This window comes from Podarcis tiliguerta, assembly GCF_965153285.1.
Source record: "Podarcis tiliguerta genome assembly, chromosome: 1".
NCBI lineage: Eukaryota > Metazoa > Chordata > Lepidosauria > Squamata > Lacertidae > Podarcis > Podarcis tiliguerta.
Genome location: NC_139534.1, coordinates 4,392,307 through 4,415,904, shown reverse-complemented (window position 1 = coordinate 4,415,904; position 23,598 = coordinate 4,392,307). Strand labels below are relative to the sequence as shown.

The 23,598-nt window shown below is 44.8% G+C and overlaps 2 protein-coding genes across 4 annotated transcripts in view; one reads left to right on the top strand and one right to left on the bottom strand.

The window, feature by feature from the left end:
• The window catches only part of SLX9 (SLX9 ribosome biogenesis factor), a 33,803-nt gene extending 16,720 nt beyond the window's left edge, over positions 1-17,083 (bottom strand). Inside the window, exons 1-2 of one of the 2 annotated variants that reach the window (XM_083402953.1) lie at positions 16,930-17,083; positions 15,166-15,268 (exon numbers count right to left, since the gene is read on the bottom strand). In XM_083402953.1, the coding sequence (XP_083259079.1) occupies positions 15,166-15,268; positions 16,930-17,064 (238 nt within the window). In that variant the 5' untranslated portion in view covers positions 17,065-17,083. Of the gene's footprint in view, positions 1-12,504; positions 12,640-15,165; positions 15,269-16,929 lie in introns of those variants that run through there. The other variant, XM_083402954.1, reaches the window with a different exon arrangement.
• Positions 16,177-23,598, top strand: part of ITGB2 (integrin subunit beta 2) — a 45,730-nt gene continuing 38,308 nt past the window's right edge. The window contains exons 1-2 of one of the 2 annotated variants that reach the window (XM_083401460.1): positions 16,177-16,320; positions 21,807-21,980. The gene's annotated coding sequence lies outside the window, so the exon portion shown is untranslated. Of the gene's footprint in view, positions 16,321-18,283; positions 18,366-21,806; positions 21,981-23,598 lie in introns of those variants that run through there. The other variant, XM_083401461.1, reaches the window with a different exon arrangement.

Sequence of the window (23,598 nt, the reverse complement as noted above, 5' to 3'; positions counted from 1 at the left end):
CCACAGACCATGTGGTGGGCCGGACTATATTTTGGAAAAAATAATAATGAACGAATTCCTATGACCCACAAATAACCCAGAGATGCATTTTAAATAAAAGGACACATGCTACTCATGTAAAAACACGCTGATTCCCGGACCATCTGCGGGCTGGATTGAGAAGGCGATTGGGCCTTAGGTTGCCTACCCCTGCTCTTTGATGTGACAGAATGCTGTCTTGTACTGACAGAAACACTCAAAAAATATTATTTTGTATTTTATTGCCACAATTCAGTCCCCAATTGTGCAAATCAGTCAGCCAGCAAACTTGTGGCCAACAACCATTTTGTACCAACTAACAAGGGATGCACACTTATTTATACAAGACTATGCAGACACTACTGTAGATGCTTGTGATAAAAATCTAGTCATAAAGTGGGGGCCTGAAAATACTTCTCTCTGCGGCAAGATTGCTTATTTCAATTCCAAGTTTTCTACTATTCTATGATAGCAGACCTAAGCTGGCACTGTGAATCAGTGTATCATCTGAGCAATTTAGCACCAGGCAAGTTGTTGAATGGCTTATATTTCTAGTGCTGTATCTCCTGACATTCAAGTATGATTGCTGACATGTGACTAGATATGTCAAAGTATGTGTGAGAGTGAAGGAACTGAATACATCTTCCTGCTAGCAACTGTTTAGTAGCAGTTGCTTAACTCTGCAGTCATAAAGCATAATTGCTCTGATTTACAAGGGGACATTCAGGCTTTTGGGGGTTGGGCAGGCTAGGGAAGTCCAACACAATGAATCAAAATCTCTCACTCTCTCTCACACCCACCCACACACCCTTGACAATGCTTTGCAAACAGGCATCTTCAGTCTTATCATTCAAGTTTTCATTTCCACGTTCAGGCACAATGGTAGAAGCACCCCAGGAGAGAAGATAAGTACCATTTCTCTTCCACAGTCCTCCCGTCCTCCCAATCACCTTTTGAGGATCAGCAAAGCATCAGCACAGGCCAAAACACCCTACCAATTCAAGGACACTAGAATAGTGCACCCAAATCCCCTAAAACTCTGTGGCCACAACCACAATCTGGTAATGGAGAAACTAGCAAGTCAATGCTAAAAAGAAACAGAGGGAAGGAGACCTGTGAATCCTCATTTGCCTTAGTTCCAAGAAATGTTTGAAAACCATGCTCTATCGGGCTGTTAAAAGACAGAAAGGAATTATGAAGAAAAGATCATCATACTCATTTTGAGGGAAAGAAAACTGCATCTTAAAAGATGCATCTTAAAAGTGTTCAGTACACTTAACCTTAAACGCTGTAACACATCTCCTTCAAAAGAAATTGAATTTCATTTCTTTTACACCAACAGCACTCTGGTTACAGGTGAAGGTCTGAGGGGAAACACCAAACATTTATCATTTTTACATGCCTATTTTACAGAAGGAACAGACACGTGGGATGCTCATTTCTTTAAGTGGCCTGGTGTTTTGAGAAACAACTGAAGTCATTCTCCTCCAGCAACACCTTGCTTAAGTACCATGGAAAAGTCAAACAGCTCCATGTTAACAACCTCTTGGCATCTCAGAGAAAAAAGCCATCAGTATTTGTGTCAGTTGTAACCACGATAACAACAGACTAGAAGACACGTTATACTGAATGAGACACCTTTCAATTATCTTCTTCAGAAAAATGAGTATGAGAGCACAGGGCGAGACTGTAATGCCATTGTTCCTTGCAGAAGCAAGTATATGCCTGGACGCACCCTCAGTACAGAACAATCAGAGACTGCGCTTGCACTGAGATGGCTATCAAGTTACAAAACTCCCTGCTCTTTCTGGTTTGAAACTCAAATCTCAGTTTCAAACTCAAAGCCTCACTTTACATAAACTAAATTGCTTAAAAAATAACCAACCTCTTTTGCAAAATCAAGGATTTGCCTTTGGCCAGATAAGTCCTGCACAGGCTAGCCAAGCACAACCTGAAGCCCTATACTTATTGATTCCCTAAACCACGTTCCCCAGTCCTCTCACTGGTTGCAATGATGACTCTCTGTGCAGAACAACAATGACAAACACAATTAAAGGCAGAAATAAGTTCATATCATAGTTTCTTCAACCACCAAGTTCCTGTCTGCCTGCTATTTTTTTTACCTTGCCCAGTTTGAAGTTGAAAGAGCATGACCCATGTGATAAATAAGGCTGGGATAGCTCAACTGGTAGAGAAGCAGACTCTTAATCTCAGGGCCATGGATTTGAGCCCCATGTTAGGCAAAAGATTCCTGCATTGAAGAGGGTTGGACTAGATGACCCTCATGGTCCCTTCCAACTCAACATGATGACAATAGTATGTCCTTCCGAACAATATTGTCTAGTCTCTTGAGCTCTACTGAAGTAGGCTCAGTTGTGCACGCTGGGTCCTCTCTTGCAGGGTAAGAGAAGTATCAGAAGGGGAGCCTGGGAGACCTCAAGCAACAAAGTCCAGCCTAAGAAGGTCAACACAAAATTAGCAAGGTTCTTGGGCTACATCTCAGGGATACATACTTCACAAGAGTGAGAAGGCAGCCCTGTATCAGGAAGTTTTTAATGTTTGACTTTTACTATGCTTCTGTCACGGTGTCCCATTGCACCAGAAGCGGTTTAGTCCTGCTGGCCACATGACCTGGGAAGCTGGCTGTGGACAAACGCCGGCTCCCTCGGCCTGAAAAGCAAGAGGAGCGCCGCAACCCCATAGTCGCCTTTGACTGGACTTAACCATCCAGGGGTCCTTTACCTATTATTATTATTATTATTAAATCATTTACCTGATATAAAAAAGGTAAAGGTACCCCTGCCCGTACGGGCCAGTCTTGACAGACTCTAGGGTTGTGCGCCCATCTCACTCAAGAGGCTGGGGGCCAGCGCTGTCCGCAGACACTTCCGGGTCACGTGGCCAGTGTGACATCGCTGCTCTGGCGAGCCAGAGCTGCACACGGAAACGCCGTTTACCTTCCCGCTAGTAAGCGGTCCCTATTTATCTACTTGCACCTGGGAGTGCTTTCGAACTGCTAGGTTGGCAGGCGCTGGGACCGAACAATGGGAGCGCACCCCGCCGCGGGGATTCGAACCGCCGACCTCTTGATCGGCAAGCCCTAGGCGCTGAGGTTTTAACCTACAGCGCCACCCGCGTCCCATTTACCTGATATAGTATTTCTTATTTTGAAGGCGTGATTGAAATAGGCTGGCAATCTACCACAGGAAGCAACAGGAGTTTTACTGTGCTTGCAGCAAAGAATACTGTATAAACCAGATATAAAATGAGAATTGAAACTGAGCACTTTGTGGTATGTTTGAAGATCATTCCCCACAGCTGACCTTGGACAGATTTCCTAAGTTTTATTAAATGGGATTTTATCACACACACACACACACACAGATCTTGCTTCTAATAACCCACCAGATTCACACTAAAATAATAATGAAGGGATGAAAGGTTGTAATCTGGGAATATTATGGCCTTGTGTCTGCCTAAATTGCTCTAAGTAGATTAGCTGACTTGACATGACATTAAGCTGAAATCTGTTCCTATCGCAGCTGCACAGAGAAAGCAACTTCACTTCTGTTATGTGAATACTCACATTAAGTATTAGGCGTAGTTTCTTTAGAAGAGAATAGTGACATTTGGTAAATAAAACAATATGGAAAATAACAGAGGGCTAATTTCAAAGTATGAGGAATTCTGCTTAACAAAAAATAAGCTAAAACACTACATTAACACACATGTTCATGAAGCCTTTAGTTTGAGCAAAGACTTAAGGTTTTGTTTCTTTTTACAAAAATCACTCAAGTACCACAAAGCATAGAAATTGAAATGTTAGGACAGTCACTCAACCTTCCTTGCTGCGTAAGCAGCAGACTCGTACTACAGTCTCATACAGGGTGAGGCCCCATGGATACAGAGTACACACGGTCCACGGGGCCTCTTAAAAGACTCACCCTGTATATTGTGCTTGCATACAATTTACCGGTAGCTGCAGTGCACGCACCCTTTTTTATAACAGTTGTTTTTATGAAAGGTTTTTCAGACTTAACAAGGGAACACGCAACATCTCTGTTTTCAATTCATAGAGTCCTTTCCACAGGTCAGTTACATTCGGTGTGAGACACTGCTGCCACAGACATTGTGAGGTTGTAGGGGGAGAAAAGAGGCATGTTTTCATGGTCTTTCTGCCCTCAGAAGCTTTGGTCACTGCTTCTGTTTTATACATTCATGTTTAAACGCCCAAGCATCATCACCTGCTCCCTCCCCACAGGCATTGCCTCCTACTCCACATAAACACACAAAGCAAGTTGTTGTTGGAATGTCATAGGATTCTGCTCTTCAGTTTAAAAAGTGGCAAGAGATTGGCTATTGAATTTCTTTAAATGTAAAATAATAATAATAATAATAATAATTAATAATTTTTAATTTATACCCCGCCCTCCCCAGCCAAGGCCGGGCTCAGAGCGGCTTACAAGCAATAATAAAAACAAGATGAATGATTACAACTTAAAAACAAAAGTAAAATACAACATTAAAATAATGGAACATTAAAATATTAAAATGTAGCCTCATCGCAGGAGGAGAAGGAAAAGAAAAAAGAAAAGCATTATATCTTATTAAAACTTCTTTTTTTAAAAAAGGACTTGGCATTAAAGCATTCTTAGCCTTAGGACTGTCTCATCCACCTCCACCAGCCTGGCCAGTTGGCCCACCTAGACCAAAAGAGATAGAAAAGGCTTTCCATTGGGGTTGGGATTTTGCCTGGGCAATAATGGTATTCCAACAGAGGCTGCTGAGGAGAACCAATGCCAGACCTCTTTTGTGTTCACTGAGAAACTGACCATCCATGCTGCCTACCTGTAAGTAACCTGAGATCATTGTGATGTCCTTGGTTGGAAGAGGTGGGGGGCTGAGGAGGGTGTTTCTCTGCTGGCTCTGCCTATATGGGAAGCAAAGTGTCGGAAGGAGGCTCCACCCCTACTTAAAGGATGCCTCACAAACGGGAGGACAATTCTGAGGTTGGGAAAGCAAGACAGATGGCGCAATACAACTTTGCTAGGCTGTGATCAAACCCAATGGCACTGCAACCCAACTGATTTCCGGTTCTACAAATGAGGCAGAGGTTATTTACAACATATCCCTTTTCCACTAAAAATGAATTCTAACAACGAAGTATTGGGTTCTTGTTTGAGCTTGTTATTCTCATTTAAGGCCATGGGCACCTGAAACAGTACACACTGTAGCTAGCTGAGAATTAAATATCTGAGATGCAGTCTCATTCTTGTTTCACCCCTTCTTGCATATTTAGGATGACCACTTGGCCCAAACCACACAGATGGCCTACAATGCCTATAGCTTTCCCATGGGGGTCAGTCTGACTCTCCAGAACGAAAGCAGTTGCCCACAGCAACTCCACCCGCCTTATTCCATTCCTCTCTTGTGGCTCTCCAAGGAGGCATCCATACATAATTCAAAACCTATCAGTTCTATAGTAATTAAGCCAATTGATTTGAACTCTGTTAAACTGACCTTCCTATCCGCTTACCACCTGACCTCCAAACTTGCAGCAGTTTCTCTATGCAGGTCAACCGAGTGCGCTGGTATCTCATTTCCTCATGCAGTTACAATGTAGTCAAGAATGACCTGTCCATTCAAAACTTCTCATAAAAACCAAAAAACACCTTTTTACAAACCACCTCTAGATTTTCTTACAGGAAAGGGGAATATAAATCAAGCAGTATATAAATTTTGTGAAATAACTACGTAAAATAAATCCCCAAAGAAGATTAGGCACACCCCTTAATCTCACTCACAGCACTTGCTTTCCAAAGAGAATCTGCACAATCGACCTGAAATCAGATTGGGACACCACCCAAAAGCTCTCACTGAATGCAGCAGAGTCTGCATTTGCCCCATGAAGAGATAAAATCCCACATTGTTTGACTTAAGAGAAAGGCCATTTAGCCTTAGACAATCCACTTCTTCAGAACTGAATGGCAGAGCCTGTGCCAGCCAGGATTTAAAAGAATAGAACAAAACGTGCAGAGTACTCCTTGCACATTGATGCAGCACTGCTTATTTTCAAGGAAGGTGTTTTTTCTTTGCAAAATACTCAAGCAAATGGGGTCCTTAGGCAGAACATCTGTTTTCCCCAATGAAATCACTTTGCAGAGCAGTTATTCCTAGTTCGCCCCTTCTGCTGACCGTCCCCTCAAGGTGTCTTCTTCTTCAGGGCTCCAAGCAGCCTGAAACAGGAGTCTGGGTGGGTGGGTGTTCAGGCCTCTCAACGCTGGAGGGACTCCTTTTCTCTTTAATCTATTTTCTGTTCTGGGATCTCTACATACGGCAAGGGAAGTTTTTCACGGCACAGATGGGGAGACTTGAAGATATGCTCTGTACAGTGGTACCTCATGTTACGGACAGGATCCGTTCCGGAGGCCTGTCCGTAACGTGAAATGTCCGCAACTCGAAGTGCTGTGTCTGCGCAGGCGTGCGGCGCGATTTGGCACTTCTGCACATGCACAAGAGGCGAAACCTGGAAGTAACCCGTTCCGGAAGGGTTGCCACAGGACATAACGCGAAAAGATGAAACATGAAGCGGACGCAACACGAGGCATGACTGTAATGTAATGAGAAAGCCATTTCTCTGTCTCCCTCTGCCCATATCAGTCCCTCATCTGATACGCTAACATTCTCTGCCTCAAATGGTGCCAACCAGAAACTGATATACATTCTGCCAGACACTGGATTCCTCTCCTCTTACCCCCAACTGCACAAACCTTGGGGTAGAGTATTTCAAGAGAAAATAAATGACAAAACTCAACATTTCAGCATATCCCGCCCCCAAACATGCCAGGGGTCCCTCTGGAGCAGACTGTGCATGGCGCAAGAGACTAGGGGGGAAAGGAAGGGGAAATCCATCCATGCAACACTGGATGTCACCCTTTCAGCTTTATATGTCACACGTGGGGCCCTGCAATAACATTCTGCAGTGGAGAATGCGTCTGTTCAATGTTCCAGCCACCCCATTCCACCCCTGCTTTCTTCCCCGGCCCCCATCAGCAAGCTCTTCAGGTCCACTGAGCATGGTCTACAATCGTTGGGCTTCTTCTTTGCCTACTCAACCCAACCTACAATGTGAGGATAAAAGCAATCAACAGCACTTGCAGGGATTTATTTAAAAGGTTCATATCTTGCTTTAATCACAAATGCTTTCAGGGGCAGCTTACATCATGAACTATATCAGAATAATAAAAAACTAATAAAAACAACAATTAAAACTCACATCAGAATAGAAATTAAGAAAAACAGCAGAAGTTTACATAAAGGTCCACTCATCCAGTAAAGCTAGAACATCTGGTTTTCCAAGAACGGTTTCAGTTGGTGTGGAGATTGCCATACTTCTGGAGCCAACCAGACCACAGGGAACATGTTCTATAGTCAGGATGCTAACCCAGAAGAGGCCCTTTTTCACACTGCCACCAAATGCATCATTTCCTGTGGTGGAACACAGAGAAGGGTCTCCACGGTTGATTTTAAAACACAGGTAAATTGGACAGGGTGGGTGGGAGATGGCATCAATAGCTCAAAGTTAAAGCTCTCCTCCTGCCAAAGCAAAAATAAACTCCAAAAAGGATCTAATGTTCTGAGGAGTGAAAGATAAAAAGGACTAGTGGAGATGCTGTGCTGAAAGGACTGCCTGGAGCCACCAGTCTCCCCTTTTCCAAGTAGCAGAAAAGGGTGCAAATGCTCACCGCAGTGATGCTAAATATACCACTGAAGATGAAGGATATGGAGGTGCAGACTGAAGCTGAGGGTCTGCAGACTGAAGCTGAGGGCCTGCAGTTTCCCAATTTCTGGAGGGAATTCCTAACTCAATGGTAGATGAACCCTGCCTATCACTGCCTTAAACAGAGGGCACACAGGATTGCCGCACATGAACCACCAAGGCTTAATGTTTCTAAACCTTGCTCTCCATAAAGACACCATTTCAAAAGAACCATATACTGGCAATCCAGGAAAGCCCTCAGCAGAGTGCCAAGAGGGCACTCTTGAGAAAGCAGCATTGCACAACAACATGAAGAGACACTGCTAGTGACAATTTTGTAAAATGACATTAGGTAACATCACCATCATTATTGTATTGCTGTGTTGTTGTTGTTACTACTACTATTTTTATTATTTTTATTATGGCTATCCTAAACATTTCATGCACTAAAAAGAACACTATTTCAGACATTGCCCTTGATTTTTAAGTCTTTCTAATAAATTGCACAGAAAGGAGTATAGCTAAAACACTGATCTATTTATTTCACAACTATACGTCAAGAGTTAAGCCAGCAATCTGCAGCTGTTGTGCAGGGAGCTGAACAGAATTCTGGGTTATGAAATGCTGTGGAACGGAAAGTGGGAACCAGCATCTTTATCTGAGCCAGGTAGCCACTCTGGAAATGAAAACACGGCAGCTTTCTCTTATCTGATTATCCACTTCACCACTACATGAAAGAAGATAACATTTAAATCTCTACACATGCAAACTGATACTGCAATAGGACAGCCGATCTGTTTCACATTTGTTATTTTTACAAGACTATTAGCCAAGGAGGTGCTGGCCAATCTTTAGACCATTCCAAGATTTCACGTGCCTGATTGGGAGCAGTGCTCCAAGCCATGCTGCATCCTCATGACAGTGTTACTCTTTCCCCATTTATTATGCTCTGGAAGAACAAGCTGCCATGAGTGCAATAACAGATCATGATGGCACACAAAGGAGAGAAACATCACAGCACTTTGGGAGAGGTGCATAAGTCCAGTACCAAAATAAAATGTTTGTTTCAGCAGCACTATGAAGATTTATTACTACTGTAGATGAGCAGAAAGACAGAATAAGAGATAGTTGAGGAAAGCCCACCGTTAAACACACCACCCAATCCTAGACTTCAGATGCTGACATCTTGAGTTTACATCATCTTACAAGAGTTATTTGAATGTCCAAAGCTCACTGCCAACTCCACAAAATACGGTTCCAATCTTGATCTTTTAACATACCCCTGTGCTTTATGTCAGAGGAAGGGAACCTCAAAGATTCTCTATCTTCCATGGGCCCACATCTGACAGCACAGTTCAAGAAGGCAGAGATTCACATCTGGGATGCTGGAAGTACAGTTTTATTTCATATCTGCTGCTTTACAGGTGTGCTTCCACCCATGCCCCAGGTTGTTTTCACCTATATGTAAGATCTTTCAGTGGGCTTCCCCTCCTGGGGTGCCTGTCTCCAGTAGAAATACAATGGGAAAGTGGATAGGTTTGGGTAGAACACTATAAGAGATATAAGCCAGACTGTAAAAGTTTGCCATATTTTTTTCCCTAACTGTCAAGTTTAATATGATTTATAAACCACTGTCAATAGTAGTTAAACAAAGTTAAACAAAACAGATCCCTACTGAAAGTCTATAATCTAAACACTGCAGAAAAAGAAAAAAACAAAGAGAGGAAAGGAGGGGTTGAACTGAACATAAATCCAATCAAAAGCACTAAAAAATTGCAAACATTCATATAATGACTCCAAATTATTATGAAGTGTGCCTCAGATATGGAAGAAGGCATCTACATGGGCCAAAGCCAGAAGCAGCTAAATGGCACTAATTTACTTTTGAATATTAGTTGCCAAACTGCTCACAATCTTTAATTTATTTTTGGGGAAGATGCAACTACAGTGGTACCTTGATTAAGTTTTAATCCTTTAAAGCCCTAAATCATGGTTAGGCAAACTAAGGCCCGGGGGCCAGATCTGGCCCAATCGCCTTCTAAATCCGGCCCGCAGATAGTCTGGGAATCAGTGTGTTTTTACATGAGTAGAATGTGTCCTTTTATTTAAAATGCATCTCTGGGATATTTGCGGGGCATAGGAATTTGTTCTTTTCCCCCCTTCAAAATATAGCCCGGCCCCCCACAAGGCCTGAGGGACAGTGGAATGGTCCCCTGCTGAAAACGTTTGCTGATGGTTCCAGCCCTGTATACCTGAAGGAGTGTCTCCACCCCCACCATTCTGCTCTGAGGGCCTTGTGGCAGTTCCCTCCCTGCGAGAAGTGAGGTTACAGGCAACCAGGTAGAGGGCCTTCTCAGTCGTGCCCACCCTGCGGAACGCCCTTGCGTCAGATATCAAGGAAATACACAACTATATGACTTTTAGAAGGCATCTGAAGGCAGCCCTGCACAGGGAAACTTTTAATGTTTGATGTCTCACTGTGTTTTTATATTTTGTTGGGAGCTGCCCAGTGTGGTTGGGGCAACCCCGTCAAGATAGGTGGGGTACCAATAATAAAATTATGATGATGATGTTTTGTTAGGCTTTCAGGTACTAATGGGTTAAGTATGTTTAATGCTGCTGCAAAGTATCTTTTAATGTACCTTATGATATTTATTTTAATGCTGTGTTTATTATGAAATACACTTTATCTTATTTTCATAAAATGCTCCTTCTAGTAAAGGGTGGTTTAGAAATGCCTTAAAAAATGACTGGCAAAAACACCTGGAAGTGTGGAAGCAGCCAGAGAAAGAACTGTGAGCAGAGGTGTGTCCTGCTTGCCACTCTTTGCACCTCCTGTTCAGGCAAAAGGGCTCAAGACAAAGGGGTAGGTCACCCTCCCCCCACTTCCTATAAAAGAACGGTGGAAAATATTTTAGATGTTAACTTGATTTTTAGCCTCATGCATAACCTTTTACTGCCTAGCGGCACCTTAAAAGAGTTCATATCCGTATGAGTCACACATCACTATACTCAAGCATAACTAGGATGTAATGGTGAATAGGCAGCATGCTGGTGCATGGGGCTAAAACTACACAGGCTTCCTCAGCTCCAGACAGCCAGGGCCTTGCGCTTGCAGGCCAGATGGGAAAAGGCTTGTGAGGCAGAGAGCAGGCCTTCCAGGGCTCACAGCCAAGGCTTTGTCCATAAACAACCACAGCAGTGTTCAAACAAATTGTATTTAGCATGTCAAATGTGTACAGTAATTTAAAGGTAGGGCTTATCCGGCTTTGCAAATGAATACAAACAGCAACCATTTTTACCAGCCCCTCTGGCACCTACGCATGTGCCAAACAGTGGACAGAGACACTCCTCCCTGACAGAGCTGCTAGTTGCCTATCCTCATCTCCAGGGGTTGTTAGTACTAGTTAGTACTAGTTAGTACAACTAGTTAGTACTACTAGTTAGTACTAGTTTTGGAGTTTGCTTTGCTTCTCCTTCCCAATCCTGTTTCATCACATCTCTGAGATTGTGCAAGCGTGAGGGGAGGGACTAGATCACTGTAAGCCACTATGGAGGCCTTTTTGGGCTGAAGAATGGGGTAAAAGTCCTTCAAATAAATAAGTCAATCTAGGGCAAATGAGTGGCTAAAACTAAATGCATTATGTAAATTCCAAGACCTGAATTGCTGGAATAAACAGCAAGGCTTGAAAATTTTGCTTCTGGTGTGTAGAATAAATGTTGCCACCTGCTGACAGAAAACGAAATAGAGGAAGGGCTCATCCACACAGCTGTTTAATGTGCACAGCAGGCGTCCTGAACCTCCATTAGTTTTCCATTGTTCATATGAGGTTCTCATCTGGCTCACTGCTTTCCCACACTTTCCCCTCCCTCAAACTGGATTTTTTCACATCCTCTTGTTTTTGGAGTACCCATGGTATGAGAAAATGAAAGACAAGGCAAGGGAAAGTGGAGGAAGGCACTGAGCTGGAGGAGAACATCCCATGGACAAAAGAGAATTCATGGTGGTAGAGGAAGATTAAAAGGTAAAGGTACCCCTGACTGTTAGGTCCAGTCACAGACGACTCTGGGGTTGCGCGCTCATCTCACTCTATAAGCCTAGGGAGCCGGCATTTGTGTGCAGACAGTTTTCCAGGTCATGTGGCCAGCATGACTAAGCCACTTCTTAGTCATGAGAACCAGAACAGTGCATGGAAATGCCGTTTACCTTCCCGCCGGAGCGGTACCTATTTATCTACTTGCACTTTGACGTGCTTTCGAACTGCTAGCTTGGCAGGAGCAGGGACCGAACAACGGGAGCTCATCCTGTCGCGGAGATTCGAACCGCCGACCTTCTGATCAGCAAGCCCTAGGCTCTGTGGTTTAGACCACAATGTCACCTGCATCCCTAGAGGAAGATTACTATCCACATTAAACAACAGTATGGATTGGACTACAGGGGGTTGGACAAGAGGACCCTGAGGGTCCCTTCCATGAGCCTGAAGAGAAAGGGTGTAAACAAAACAAAGCACACCAAGACCTATGAACATTGTGAAGACCTGCCATCATGCTGGAAGATACCAATAAAACTTGAGATTCATTAGTTAATGAGATCATTTAAGTTTTTATGCAACACACAGACATCAATCTATTGTGATGCTGAGAACCTCCACTAAGAGAACTGCTCATTCCCACACTGAAGCATCCAAATTTTCACTCACTGTGGCAAGTGTGCTATTTCCACTTACCATAGAAAGCCCCAGCTTCCTTCCTAACCCTGCTGCTTCAGATGGGAGCAGGTATTGTCCCACTGGTTGAACAGCACTGGCTAACACGGCATTGCATTTGCCAGATGAAATGCAGAGCATTCTAGATTAGTGCCTTGCTATATGAAATGTTATCATCACAAACTATAGATGCAACTTGAGATCAGGAAAGTAACAGCTGCCACATTCCTTATTAAGCACTTGAACCTCTCTAAGGCCATGAGTATTACCAGGCCATTATTAAAATTAAAATACTGTATACAGTCGTACCTTGGTTTCTGAACAGCTTAGTTCTCAAACGTTTTGGCATGAGTGTTCCGGTTTGCGAACTATTTTTGAAAGCCGAATGTCTGACAGGGCTTCTGCACTTCGGTTTTCAAATGTTTTGGAAGCCGAACAGACTGCTGGTACGGATTCCGTTCAACTTCCAAGGTATGACTGTACTTAAAAATCTATTCTCATGAGCTAGAAGCTAGACTCTCAATTGTTAAACTCCTTTCACCAACATTTCAGATTATATGACTATTAATACTAACATTTTTCTTCTTGAAATAAGGAACCTTCAGTCCCACTCTCTCCAGCTAAAAAATAGCACAGGGTCCAGCTCAATAATGAGCTCATCTGCAGCTGCGATCTTCAAGGCCCTTGTGCATCCCAGGGAGGAAAAACAGATTACTAAACATAATATTTCAATTTTATATTACCCTGCAAAACCAATATGTTAATAATGCAGAGAACAGCTATAACAACGACCTTTGTGGGCATTTACTAGACAAAAGCTTAATGCATTTTGAACACTGAAATAGAAACTGCTTTTATTACATACATCATAAGCTTTCATTTTCATTCTGAATGGCTTATCTCTCATGCTGTAGTTTTAATTTTAAATCAGAAATATTTATATCTGAAGAGCTCAGAAGCAACTGTCAGTAAGTCACAGAATGTATTTTACTGTACTTCTTGCAAACCTTTAAACACAAGGAAGCATCATTCTGCAAGGCCGGTTGAGTGCCCAAGGAACGGTGACTCTTTGGCTCAAGCCTTCCACCTCCCCTGACCTGCTCCGACATGGCCACAAGCAGATCCAATGCGTGCACTTTTGTTTTCAAACTCACTTGCATTCCCTACTACATCCAAACTCAAGAGAATCTATTTCGTTTGTAAGCAGTTTGCCTCTGGCTTCATCTACCCAGTTTTAAACTAATCCGTTTTCCTGACTTTAGATTTAAAAAGTTGGTTTAAAAGCACATCCTCCTCACAGGGGTGCTAGAGGAGGAGAGGGAACAGGGAAGAGCAGAAAATTGAGGATTGTGCACACAGCCTAAGAACAGAAGAACAGCCGGGTCCAGGACACTTCCTTGGCTGCGCCTCCCTCTCACAATAAGCTACAGTTTAGTGTTAAATGCAAAAGGTCAGGTGATTTGAGAAACCAAGTTACAATGTGCCTGAATTTCCACAGGGCAACACATTATGCAATTTCATTATTGCAAATAAATAAATAAATAAATAAATAAATAAATATTAACATTCATAATACAACGGGAAACCTCTCAAAACAATTCAAAAGCAGAAGCCGCCCATGACGCTGCTTTTGCAAGCTAGAGATGATAAGGGCTCCCACCCAATTAATGACTCAGTCCTAGCACGAGGATCCAAGAGGCATCTCACAAGTAGCACAGAATGCCACGCCCCCTGAAGATGAGAAATGACTCTCCTCTTCTCCTGTCTCCCCTCTGGCTTGGACCATACTCAAGCCTTCCAATTTACACTTGGTGTTTTGCAAGCCCCAAATAATTCCTTTGCCCCAGAAATCTCTCTTATTTCTTTTCCCCTCATGTTTGTGAAGCTGAAGCAGACGCTTCTGGCTACTTTATGGTGTAATTTGTATCGTTTTCATTAAGAAGTTTAATTAAAATATTGGGGGGTTGGGGTGGTGGGGTAGTAAGCAGCGCATAAGGGCTCATCTACACTTCTTTTGGTGACACATTTCTTGGCATCAGCCCATGCTTTAAAGCACTGTGTCAGAGTGCCTTTTTCTTCATGCCCCAGTGCTTTCCCACAAATATCCACTCTTTGCTGCTGAATCAGAACTGCAATCTGTAGAAAACCTAAACGGCCATTTGGTCCAAGTCAGCATTAGAAAGTGGGTTTGTTGCTGGGAACGCACAGGGGGGAGTGCTCAGACACAGCACTTTAAAGCATGGATCTGTGCCTAGAAAGCGTGGGGCAAAGGCAAGCGTGGATAAGCCAAGAGGCAGGGTGGGGAGTGTGCTCTGCTACATTATTAGAGAAGGGAGTGTCTTGTTCCAGGAAGGGCATTCAAATACAATAGTTCAGCAAACCAAAACTATGCCTAGTTTCATGCAAACTGCTTCAAAGGTGTTGCCAGCTTGAGAAAAACCTTACACCTGACTGGTGTTGATTTAAACTGTATGCAAATAGGGTTAACATCTTCTGGTGGTCTAAAATTCAACAGCTAATGAGGATGCACTTTTTAGTGGAAAAAGTTGTAACCCATTCCAAAGAATCTAGCTAATTTACAAATTGCTGAAGCTAGGAAGAGAATAGGTTTGACTCAGTAAGTGAATTTCTGCATTCTTTGTCACTGTGAGGCAGATGTACTAGAAGATCCTTAATTCTTACCCTTTATGGCTGAAGAAATGCTTCTCACATCAATGTCCAACGTCTTCACCAGACTTTTTGGATCAATCTTCACTCCAGCAAAGACGTTTGAGGTCATAAATACCTGGTCCCAACACAGACAAGAACAGCAAAGAGTCTTGTGACACCTTCATCATGGCATAAGCTCAGGTGGACTACTATACATTTCATCAGATGTGATAAAAAAACATGTTAAGAATAAAATGTGATGTAACCATTCCCTTTGTCCCATGCGCTGTTGTTGTTGCTGGCATCCGTCTGTCTCAGGAGACAATAGAAAAGGGCACCTTCGAGAGTAAAGTCAAACCATTGGAGAGTTACAGTGCCTACTGTAGATTATAAAGGACAATAAAGAATGAAAAAGGAGAGACATGTTTTGTTGCAGTTGGGGCAGATGAAGGTCTTCGGTTTTGCTGCTACAAGTGCAACATGGCATTTCTATTAGGCTGCTATTTCTACTGCACCATCCATGAGTAGGAGGACAAAGGCCATGGGCCTAGCCGGGGGGGGGGAGGGACTGCCTCCCCCAAGTAAATAGATAGAAATACTTAACTGGCCAATTGCATCACAGAACTCGTTCTGCCCCCTAACAGAGTCTGCCCCCCTCAAAAAACAAATCCTGGCAACACCTATGACAAAAGCATTAAATATATTGGCCAGAATATCCTCGTTTGGAGAGTTGTTACTTTACCATATCTCAAGTATAAAAGCAAAATTTTGGTCAGTTTTTATTCTCAAAGAATTATTTCTGTAATCAGTGGATATTCTTTTACTTCTACTATAACTTTTGACCCAAATTGGTGAATAAAAAGTAAAGGCGATAAAATGATTGAAGAAACCACCCCTAAACTGAAGTGGCAGTTGCAGGATCCTGTCCAACTTTGCCATGGCTCACTCCTCACCTCCTCCTGTCCTAAGAAAGTTTTACCCTCCAGAAACGTGTCCTGTGTCACCATCTTGTGGAGAGCCTTGTTCTGAGCTCTGAAGGTGCAGACCGCTCCTTCCTTTTGGTCTACCGCTGTAGGTGCTACCAAGTGCCATGGGCTGGACCAGGGCTTTTTTCCAGCTGGAACTCAGCCCTGGCCCTTCTCAGGTGGGCGCCATTGCCATTCCAAGAGAAGGAAGGAGGCCTTCAGGGTGAGTCGAAGCACCTGGGCTTTTGACGAAGGAGTCGAGGGATGTCAACTTTCTCAGGCGCCGTGTAGGTCAACTGCCCAGATGTTGCCCCAGGGGCCGCTGGGAACTGCTGCTCTGCAACATCTGGCAGACCAGAGGTTCCCACACCTGGCACACGCCCTTCCCCCCTGGTGCCAGGGGCGCAGGATGGACGTATTTCGGGGGGGGGGGGGCAAGGCAAGAACAAAGTTACCTGTGGCGCAATGGGTCGGCGAGTTGAGCCCTTCCATTTACTTACTAGCAGCTGCCCCCAAAATGCCAGGTGCTCCAAAAGGAGCGGGAAGGGGGAGAGGAAGCTGGATCTTCCTTTCCTCCTCCGCCTCGCCAACTAATGATGGGGCGGACGAGGCGCTCGAAGACCAGATGCCCCCCATGAAGGGGCGCCTCGCCTCCCCGCCCCTTCCCGAGCTCATGGTGGGAGGGGGAACCCCGAGGGCATCCAGTCCACCTGGGGGGCGAGGGGCGCCGGAACCCGGCAGCCGAACCCCCAAGCGAGCTCGCGGCAACGCCGGACGCCGCCTCCGCCCGCGCGGCCTCGTGGAGGCGCCGAAGGGAGCGCAGAGGCCTCACCTCGCCCGCCGTGGCCCTCGCCGCCTGGGCGCCCGTCGGGAGCGGCGCCTCGTCCTCGCCCGGGGTCCAGGGGCCCTTGGCCAGCCTGGGCGCCGCCCGGTGCAGCCGCGGCCGCCTCGCCACTTTGCCCACCATGGCGGCGGCAGAAGGAGGAGGAGAGGAGGAGGAAGGCTTGGGAGAAGGCCGAGGGAAGTCGCCCCCTCACGGCGCCGCGGGGAAGCGCCGAGGCCGCGCGCCACGTGCGGCCGGCTCCCTCAGCGCCACGCCGAGAGGGCCTTTCTCCCTGGCGCGGCCTCGAGGCGGCTTACGGTGGAAGCGGGGGAGAAGAGGGAGCCGCGCCGGAACGGAGAGCACGCAGGCGGCCGCGCAGGCAGCGGCCCTCGGGTCCACGAAGCCCCGCGGGGGCCCAGGAAGGCCCACCTAAGCCGCGAAATGCCCTCGCCCGCTCGCTGCCCCCGTCAGGCTGCCATTTCTGAGGGGATACAGTTGCGTCTCTCGCGGGTCTCTCTCGGTCGGCGAGCGCGGCCTGCGCCTTCCCTTCGGTCTCGGGCGCCTCCATCGGGGCTTGTGGCCAGGCAAGAAGAGGCCGTGAGGCGCCTCGGTGTCCAACATGGGCGCCTGTCTGGTTCCTCCAAGTCCGGCTTCTCTCTCTCTCTGTTCCAGAAAGGGGCGAACCTGCGGACGAGGAACGAGCAGCGCCCTTCGAAGCCCCTTCTTCCTTCTCCACCTGTTCACCCCACCCTTCTTGCCTCAGTCTCCCCAGGTGAAGCCCACTGACTTCAAGGGGCTTCAAGTTGCCCTCCTGACCCACAGGATGGCTCTCCCCAGGGAGGCTCGCCTCCCCCATGGTACGCCTTTAGGGGCCAGGCAAAAATGTTCCTCTTCATAAATAATTGTAGAATTGGGAGGGATCCCGAGGGTCATCCAGTCCAACCCCCTGCAATGTAGGTATCTCAGCTGAAGCGTCCATGACAGATGGCCATCCGAGCTCTGCTGAGAAACCTCCAAGGAGGGAGAGTCTGCCACCTTCCATACAAGCACTGTCACAACAGCTCTTAACTCTCAGGAAGCGCTTCTTGATGTTTACCTTTCTTCTAACTCGAAGTCATTGGTTTGAGTCCTACCCTCTGGAGCAGGAGAAAACAAGCTTGCTCCATCTTCCCTTGAGATATTTGAAGATGGCTATCATATGGGATAGCTGCATAGTCCTGCCTTGCAGGGGGTTGGACTAAGATGACCCTTAGGGTCCCTTCCAGCTCTACAATTCTATGACTTCTGTATCTCCTCTCAAGTCTCCTACCCAGCTCCTTCAACCATTTCTCATAAGGCTTAGTTTCCAGACCCTTGATCCTCTTGATTGCCGCCCTCTGGACACCTTCCAGCTTGTCAACATCCCCCTTAAATTGTGGTGCCCAGAACTGGACACAGTATTCCAGGTGTGGTTATGTGTCTGCTTTTGTTTGTGTTTTTATTATGTAGTGTTTTCATTTTGTATTTTTATGCTGTGAACTAGGCTGAGATAAAGGGTGGTTTGCAAAGTTAATAATAAACAATAAGTAAACAAAATCCTTTCTGCTGGAGGGAGTTAGGATGTCATGGACGTCCTTGTCCACAGCAGATGCCCTCACGGCAGCCATGGAAATTGCGCTGGATTTTTTCCACTGTACCCAGTGAGACTGGCTGGTGCAGGGTGGGGGAGCACAGATGCCCTTCTCCAGGGAGGGGCTTGATCTGAGCCCTTTGACTTGCATAAGACTCGAGCTGTGCAACTAACAGTTGTAGAAAACTCACACCACCCCATACCGTGCATACTGTGTGTCCTAGTCAGCGTGAGTCAGCAGATCTTTGGAGATGGTGGACCCATTGCCCTGCTCTGCCTTGCTGATTCCACCCAGAGCTTAGGATTCCTCCGCCATTCACTTATGTGCATCCTTAAAGCTGTAAGCTAAATCATGGTTGCTTCTGGGATTGAAAAATCGCCAAAAAAAACTCCACCCCTTATTATTAGAATCTACCAAATCGGTAATAAAACCACAATGCCATTTTATGTATGCATCAATTACTATTTATTAAACAGCATCTTACAGTATACAAGGATCTGGCTCATCATTCTAATGGTATGGCCTGTTTATACATAGTAATGGTTTCATTATTGGTATACAGTGGTACCTCGGGTTACAGACTCTTCAGGTTACAGACTCCGCTAACCCAGAAATAGTACCTCGGGTTAAGAACTTTGCTTCAGGATGAGAACAGAAATTGTGCTCTGGTGGTGCGGCGGCAGCGGGAGGCCCCATTAGCTAAAGTGGTACCTCAGGTTAAGAACAGTTTCAGGTTAAGAATGGACCTCCATAGAATGGACCTCCAGAACGAATTAAGTTCTTAACCCGAGGTACCACTGTATTTTGAATAAAGAAATCTAAAATAAAATGTTTGTACAATATAAGACACACAAAAAAAATGCAAAGTAACATATCAAAGGCAATTGTGGTGCAAATACCGTATTTTTCGCCCTATAGGACGCACCGGCCCATAGGACGCACCTAGATTGGGGGGGGGGATAAAGGGGGAAATAACTTCCCCAGCCCCCAGAACGGGTCCCAGAGCGCAGCTTCGGCATCGCTCTGGGAGCTTGCCGGGCTGGGGGGTTAGCTTCCTGAAGCCTGGAGAGCGAGAGGGGTCAGTGCGTACCGACCCCTCTCGCTCTCCAGGCTTCAGCAAAAGCCTGCATTCGCTCCATAGGACGCACAAACATTTCCCCTTCATTTTTGGAGGGGGGAAAGTGCGTCCTATAGGACGAAAAATACGGTAGGTTATTTCATCATAGGATATTTCAGAAGCATGTAACCTTTTCAGAATCTACATTGCGTCCAAACATACTATGTAACTCATGTCTTTATGTCATATCATATGTTTCCATGGTCGTAGTGCCAGGTCACAATCCAGTGGGCTACTTAGTTTGAACACAGGTATGGAGAATATCTTCTCTTCCAAATCTGTAACTTCAGTTTATACATTAACATTTGTGGTACAGGAACCATTTCTATAAATCAGTATCATGCCACTCTAGTTACATTGAAACATGAATCATGGTTAAAACTGTCGCCCTGTGCACTAAGAGTTGATGGTATTGTATTGTATGTATGACACATAATTTGGCCCCAGCCGCTTTTCCTACTGATAAAACTAGGAAAGATCTAGCATTTAATATAATACTATAAAGGAATATAAGGCTAGATGAGGTGCAGGATTATAAGGCTAGATGTAGCCACACATGTTGGTGTGTTGAGTGTGTGCAAGGAAAAAAGAAATGAAAAGCCAATAAACTTTTCATATGAACGTGCAGATGTACCATTTACCTGTTTAGCTAAGTGGGATTTATTGTTTTGTGAGATTTCCCCCCTGGACAGTCAGGACGCACAGCAAATGTTTTTGTAACAATACATATTGTCAGATAGTTATTTTTTACTTTAGGAAGTCTCAGAAAATGACTACGCAGATGTGAGGCATCTTTTACTCAACTCCTGATAGGTTGCATCAGAATCAGGATGTGCCTCACCCCCACAGGGGACTGGCCACATTTCACCACAATTGCTACCAATCTGCTTCCTTGTTTAGCAACTGCAAAAGTCTACACTGTGATGCCAAGAAGCATAGCACTATCATGATGAGGAGAGCAGGGGCTTGACCCAATATGTCCTATAATGACCCCTTATTTTATTATTTTAGCCCCTTAGCCTAAAATTGTAAGGAATCGCTTGGCAGCAGGAAACCTGAAAGAACTCTCTAAGGTGGTTTGCTACAGGAAGCCAGCAGAGACAGGGCTCGCATGAGCCTCCTTGGCAAAGAACTTGCTCACATATTTTTCAAATATTTTTATTTCAGTGTTATAATATGGCATTTACCTTTGGAACAAATCTTGGTTATACTGTACTGTACACATATTCCACAGTTTCAGGCACAACTCTTTGCTGACACTTTGACTCATTTGCAAGTTACAGTGTTGAAAAAGCGCCATTTCCTTCCTCTCTTCCTCATTCTAAAATAGCAACTTACTACTGATCAGTTATCCTGCAAAAAGAAATGAGTGAAGACCCCACTATTTCCCTACAAGTTGTTTCTTCAGGTTCCAGCAACTTCTGATTTACCCTCAAATGTGTAACAAGATGTTGACACGGGTTCAGAAGTTATTCCAAAATAGACAATTGTAAAAGTGAAAAATGCAGGGTTCTCTTAGAAAATATTTGTTTTATTTAGCTTTCTATTTTATCCAAACTTTTATAGCACTCTTCAGTTTAAAAGACTCCCAGGGTAGCTCACAACTGTATTGAATAGAAACATATAAATCCAACGAAAACAGCAGCAGATTAAGAAACATCACAACAGATTAAAACCAGCAAAATAACATGCCTCAAAATCAGGATAAATAAGAAGACACCAAGAATGGCACCTGGCGAGCATCGCTGGCCAGGGAATTATAAAGTTAGGGTTGCCCAAATGAAAAGGCCCCTCCAGTCACCACCCATCTCACTTAGAAATGAAGGTGGAAGACTCTCCAAGGTATGCTGGCTCATTTGAGAGACCTCTAAAGGACTTTAGGGCAGCTGGCCTGGAAATGACTGGTGGGCACTGTAATGGTTTCCTTCATAGTGTTTTATGCTGAAGGGGAAAAAAAGCTTCCAAAGGGGTCTTTCTCAGGCTTTTGGCTAAGATCAAGATTTCACCAAGGGGTAAAAGTCCTTTTCTGAGAAATACTGGGTTTCCAGTGTTTTAACTGAACACACATTATGGGGATTTGGGCACAGTTTTGAACTTTGGATGGCTTGAAAATAAGCTTTCCACCCTCCCTCACTTCTCACTTCCTCTACAACCCACAGGGGCAAGATATGCAATATCAATGAAAAAGGAAGAGGCGTGGGCCCTTTTCTGCCTTCGGAGGAGCGGTTTGGCTTTTTCTCACTTCTACAGAAGGAACTGATCAGAAGACAGAGAACTTCACAACACACCCAAAAAAATAGCTGAGAAGAAGCCAGAGAGACTGAAAACTTGATGTATGTTTTAAAATTCTTTGTTTATTTGTGTTTTACTCTTTTCGCAAACTGAGTATGCAGAGTTTGATATCTGTATTATCTTCCTGTGGGCTTGGTATGTCCAAAATCTTAACTGAAGTACCACTAGCAGTCAATACATGTACAGTGGTACCTCGGGTTACATACGCTTCAGGTTACAGATTCCGCTAACCCAGAAATAGTACCTCGGTTTAAGAACTTTGCTTCAGGATGAGAACAGAAATTGTACAGCAGTGGCAGCAGCAGGAGGCCCCATTAGCTAAAGTGGTTCTTCAGGTTAAGAACAGTTTCAGGTTAAGAACAGACCTCCAGAACGAATTACGGCAAGTTCTTAACCTGAGGTACCACTGTAACTGTAAAGGTAATTAATTCAATTGAACTTCAGTATTTGATGGAGGCACCATACCTTCCAGTTCTTTAGATGCTGGCTGCCCTCAGGTGTGAGTCTAGCACTGAAGGTTAGCTGTATGTTTCCTGTAGATGTCTGTAACGGAGCCCTGACTGCCCCCTACCTCGTTGCTGTTGTTCATTGAAAGGAAAGCATTCGGGGTCAATGCCTTCCCTACCCACTATTTTCAAGGTTGCAATCGCCCTACACGCACCCTTTCCTCATGTGGGATTCAAAATGCAAGGCAGTTTCTCTCTTTGTAGCTGAGAGGAAGACAACAGAAAGAAGGGCCAGAGCTTTCTAGAGTCACCAGGCTGCAGAGAAATACTTCCGAGGAGAAACAGAGCTTCTGCCTAGCATTCTGCATGTGAGGGAGCAGTTGTTGTCTCTGGGGAGACAATGGAGGATTGCGCCTTTGGAGGTGAAGTCAAACCGTTGGAAGTGTTAGAAACAGATGTGAAAGCTAGGAGCTAAAGGGCACCTTAAATCCAGTTATGGGTGCGACAATGGAATGTTTTGGCGTGCTTTTTTATTACAAGAATACAAAGCTGAAAATAAATGAACTGCAGCTAACATATTATGTTCATTTTTCACATAGTCTAGTTCTTCTCTTGCCCACCCCCCTGATATTCTTAAGAGGGCCTCTTCTCTAGTCTTCAGAGAGTAGCTGAAAGTGGGGAGGCAGAATAAGATCCTCCTTTCCTTCCACTCTGCAGTTTTAATCTGAAATCTTAGGCACAGTACGAGACCCAGAACTCAGAAATGCTTGCACTAATGAAATTCCCCATCGCAAAATGTGCCTAGAACAATGGGAATTTCAAACACTGGATACAGCACCTGTTGTGGCTGAGCAGACCAATGTGGGAAAGACATGTTCTGTTGCATCTGGGACAGGTGTACAGGTGTCACGTTGTGCTGATGCAGTTTTTTCTTTATGTTCCTCCAAACGGTCATAACTATATCCTTAATGAGCCCATTTCTTGCTGGCCTATAGTTCAATGTGCAACTTTCATCTCTGCTTCTGTGAAAGCGGTATGCTAGCTATTTTGTGGTGTGGCATGTGTAAGTTCGCAGGTCAGCTTGCTTTTCGCACTTCTGCGGAATATCTCATGAGAAAGCTACATTCTGTGGCTTCTGTTGAAACGTGGTGTGGAATAGTATTATATAAGCTTGGAATCCTTTTAAAGTGACAGAACTCCAGCAATGGAAGAT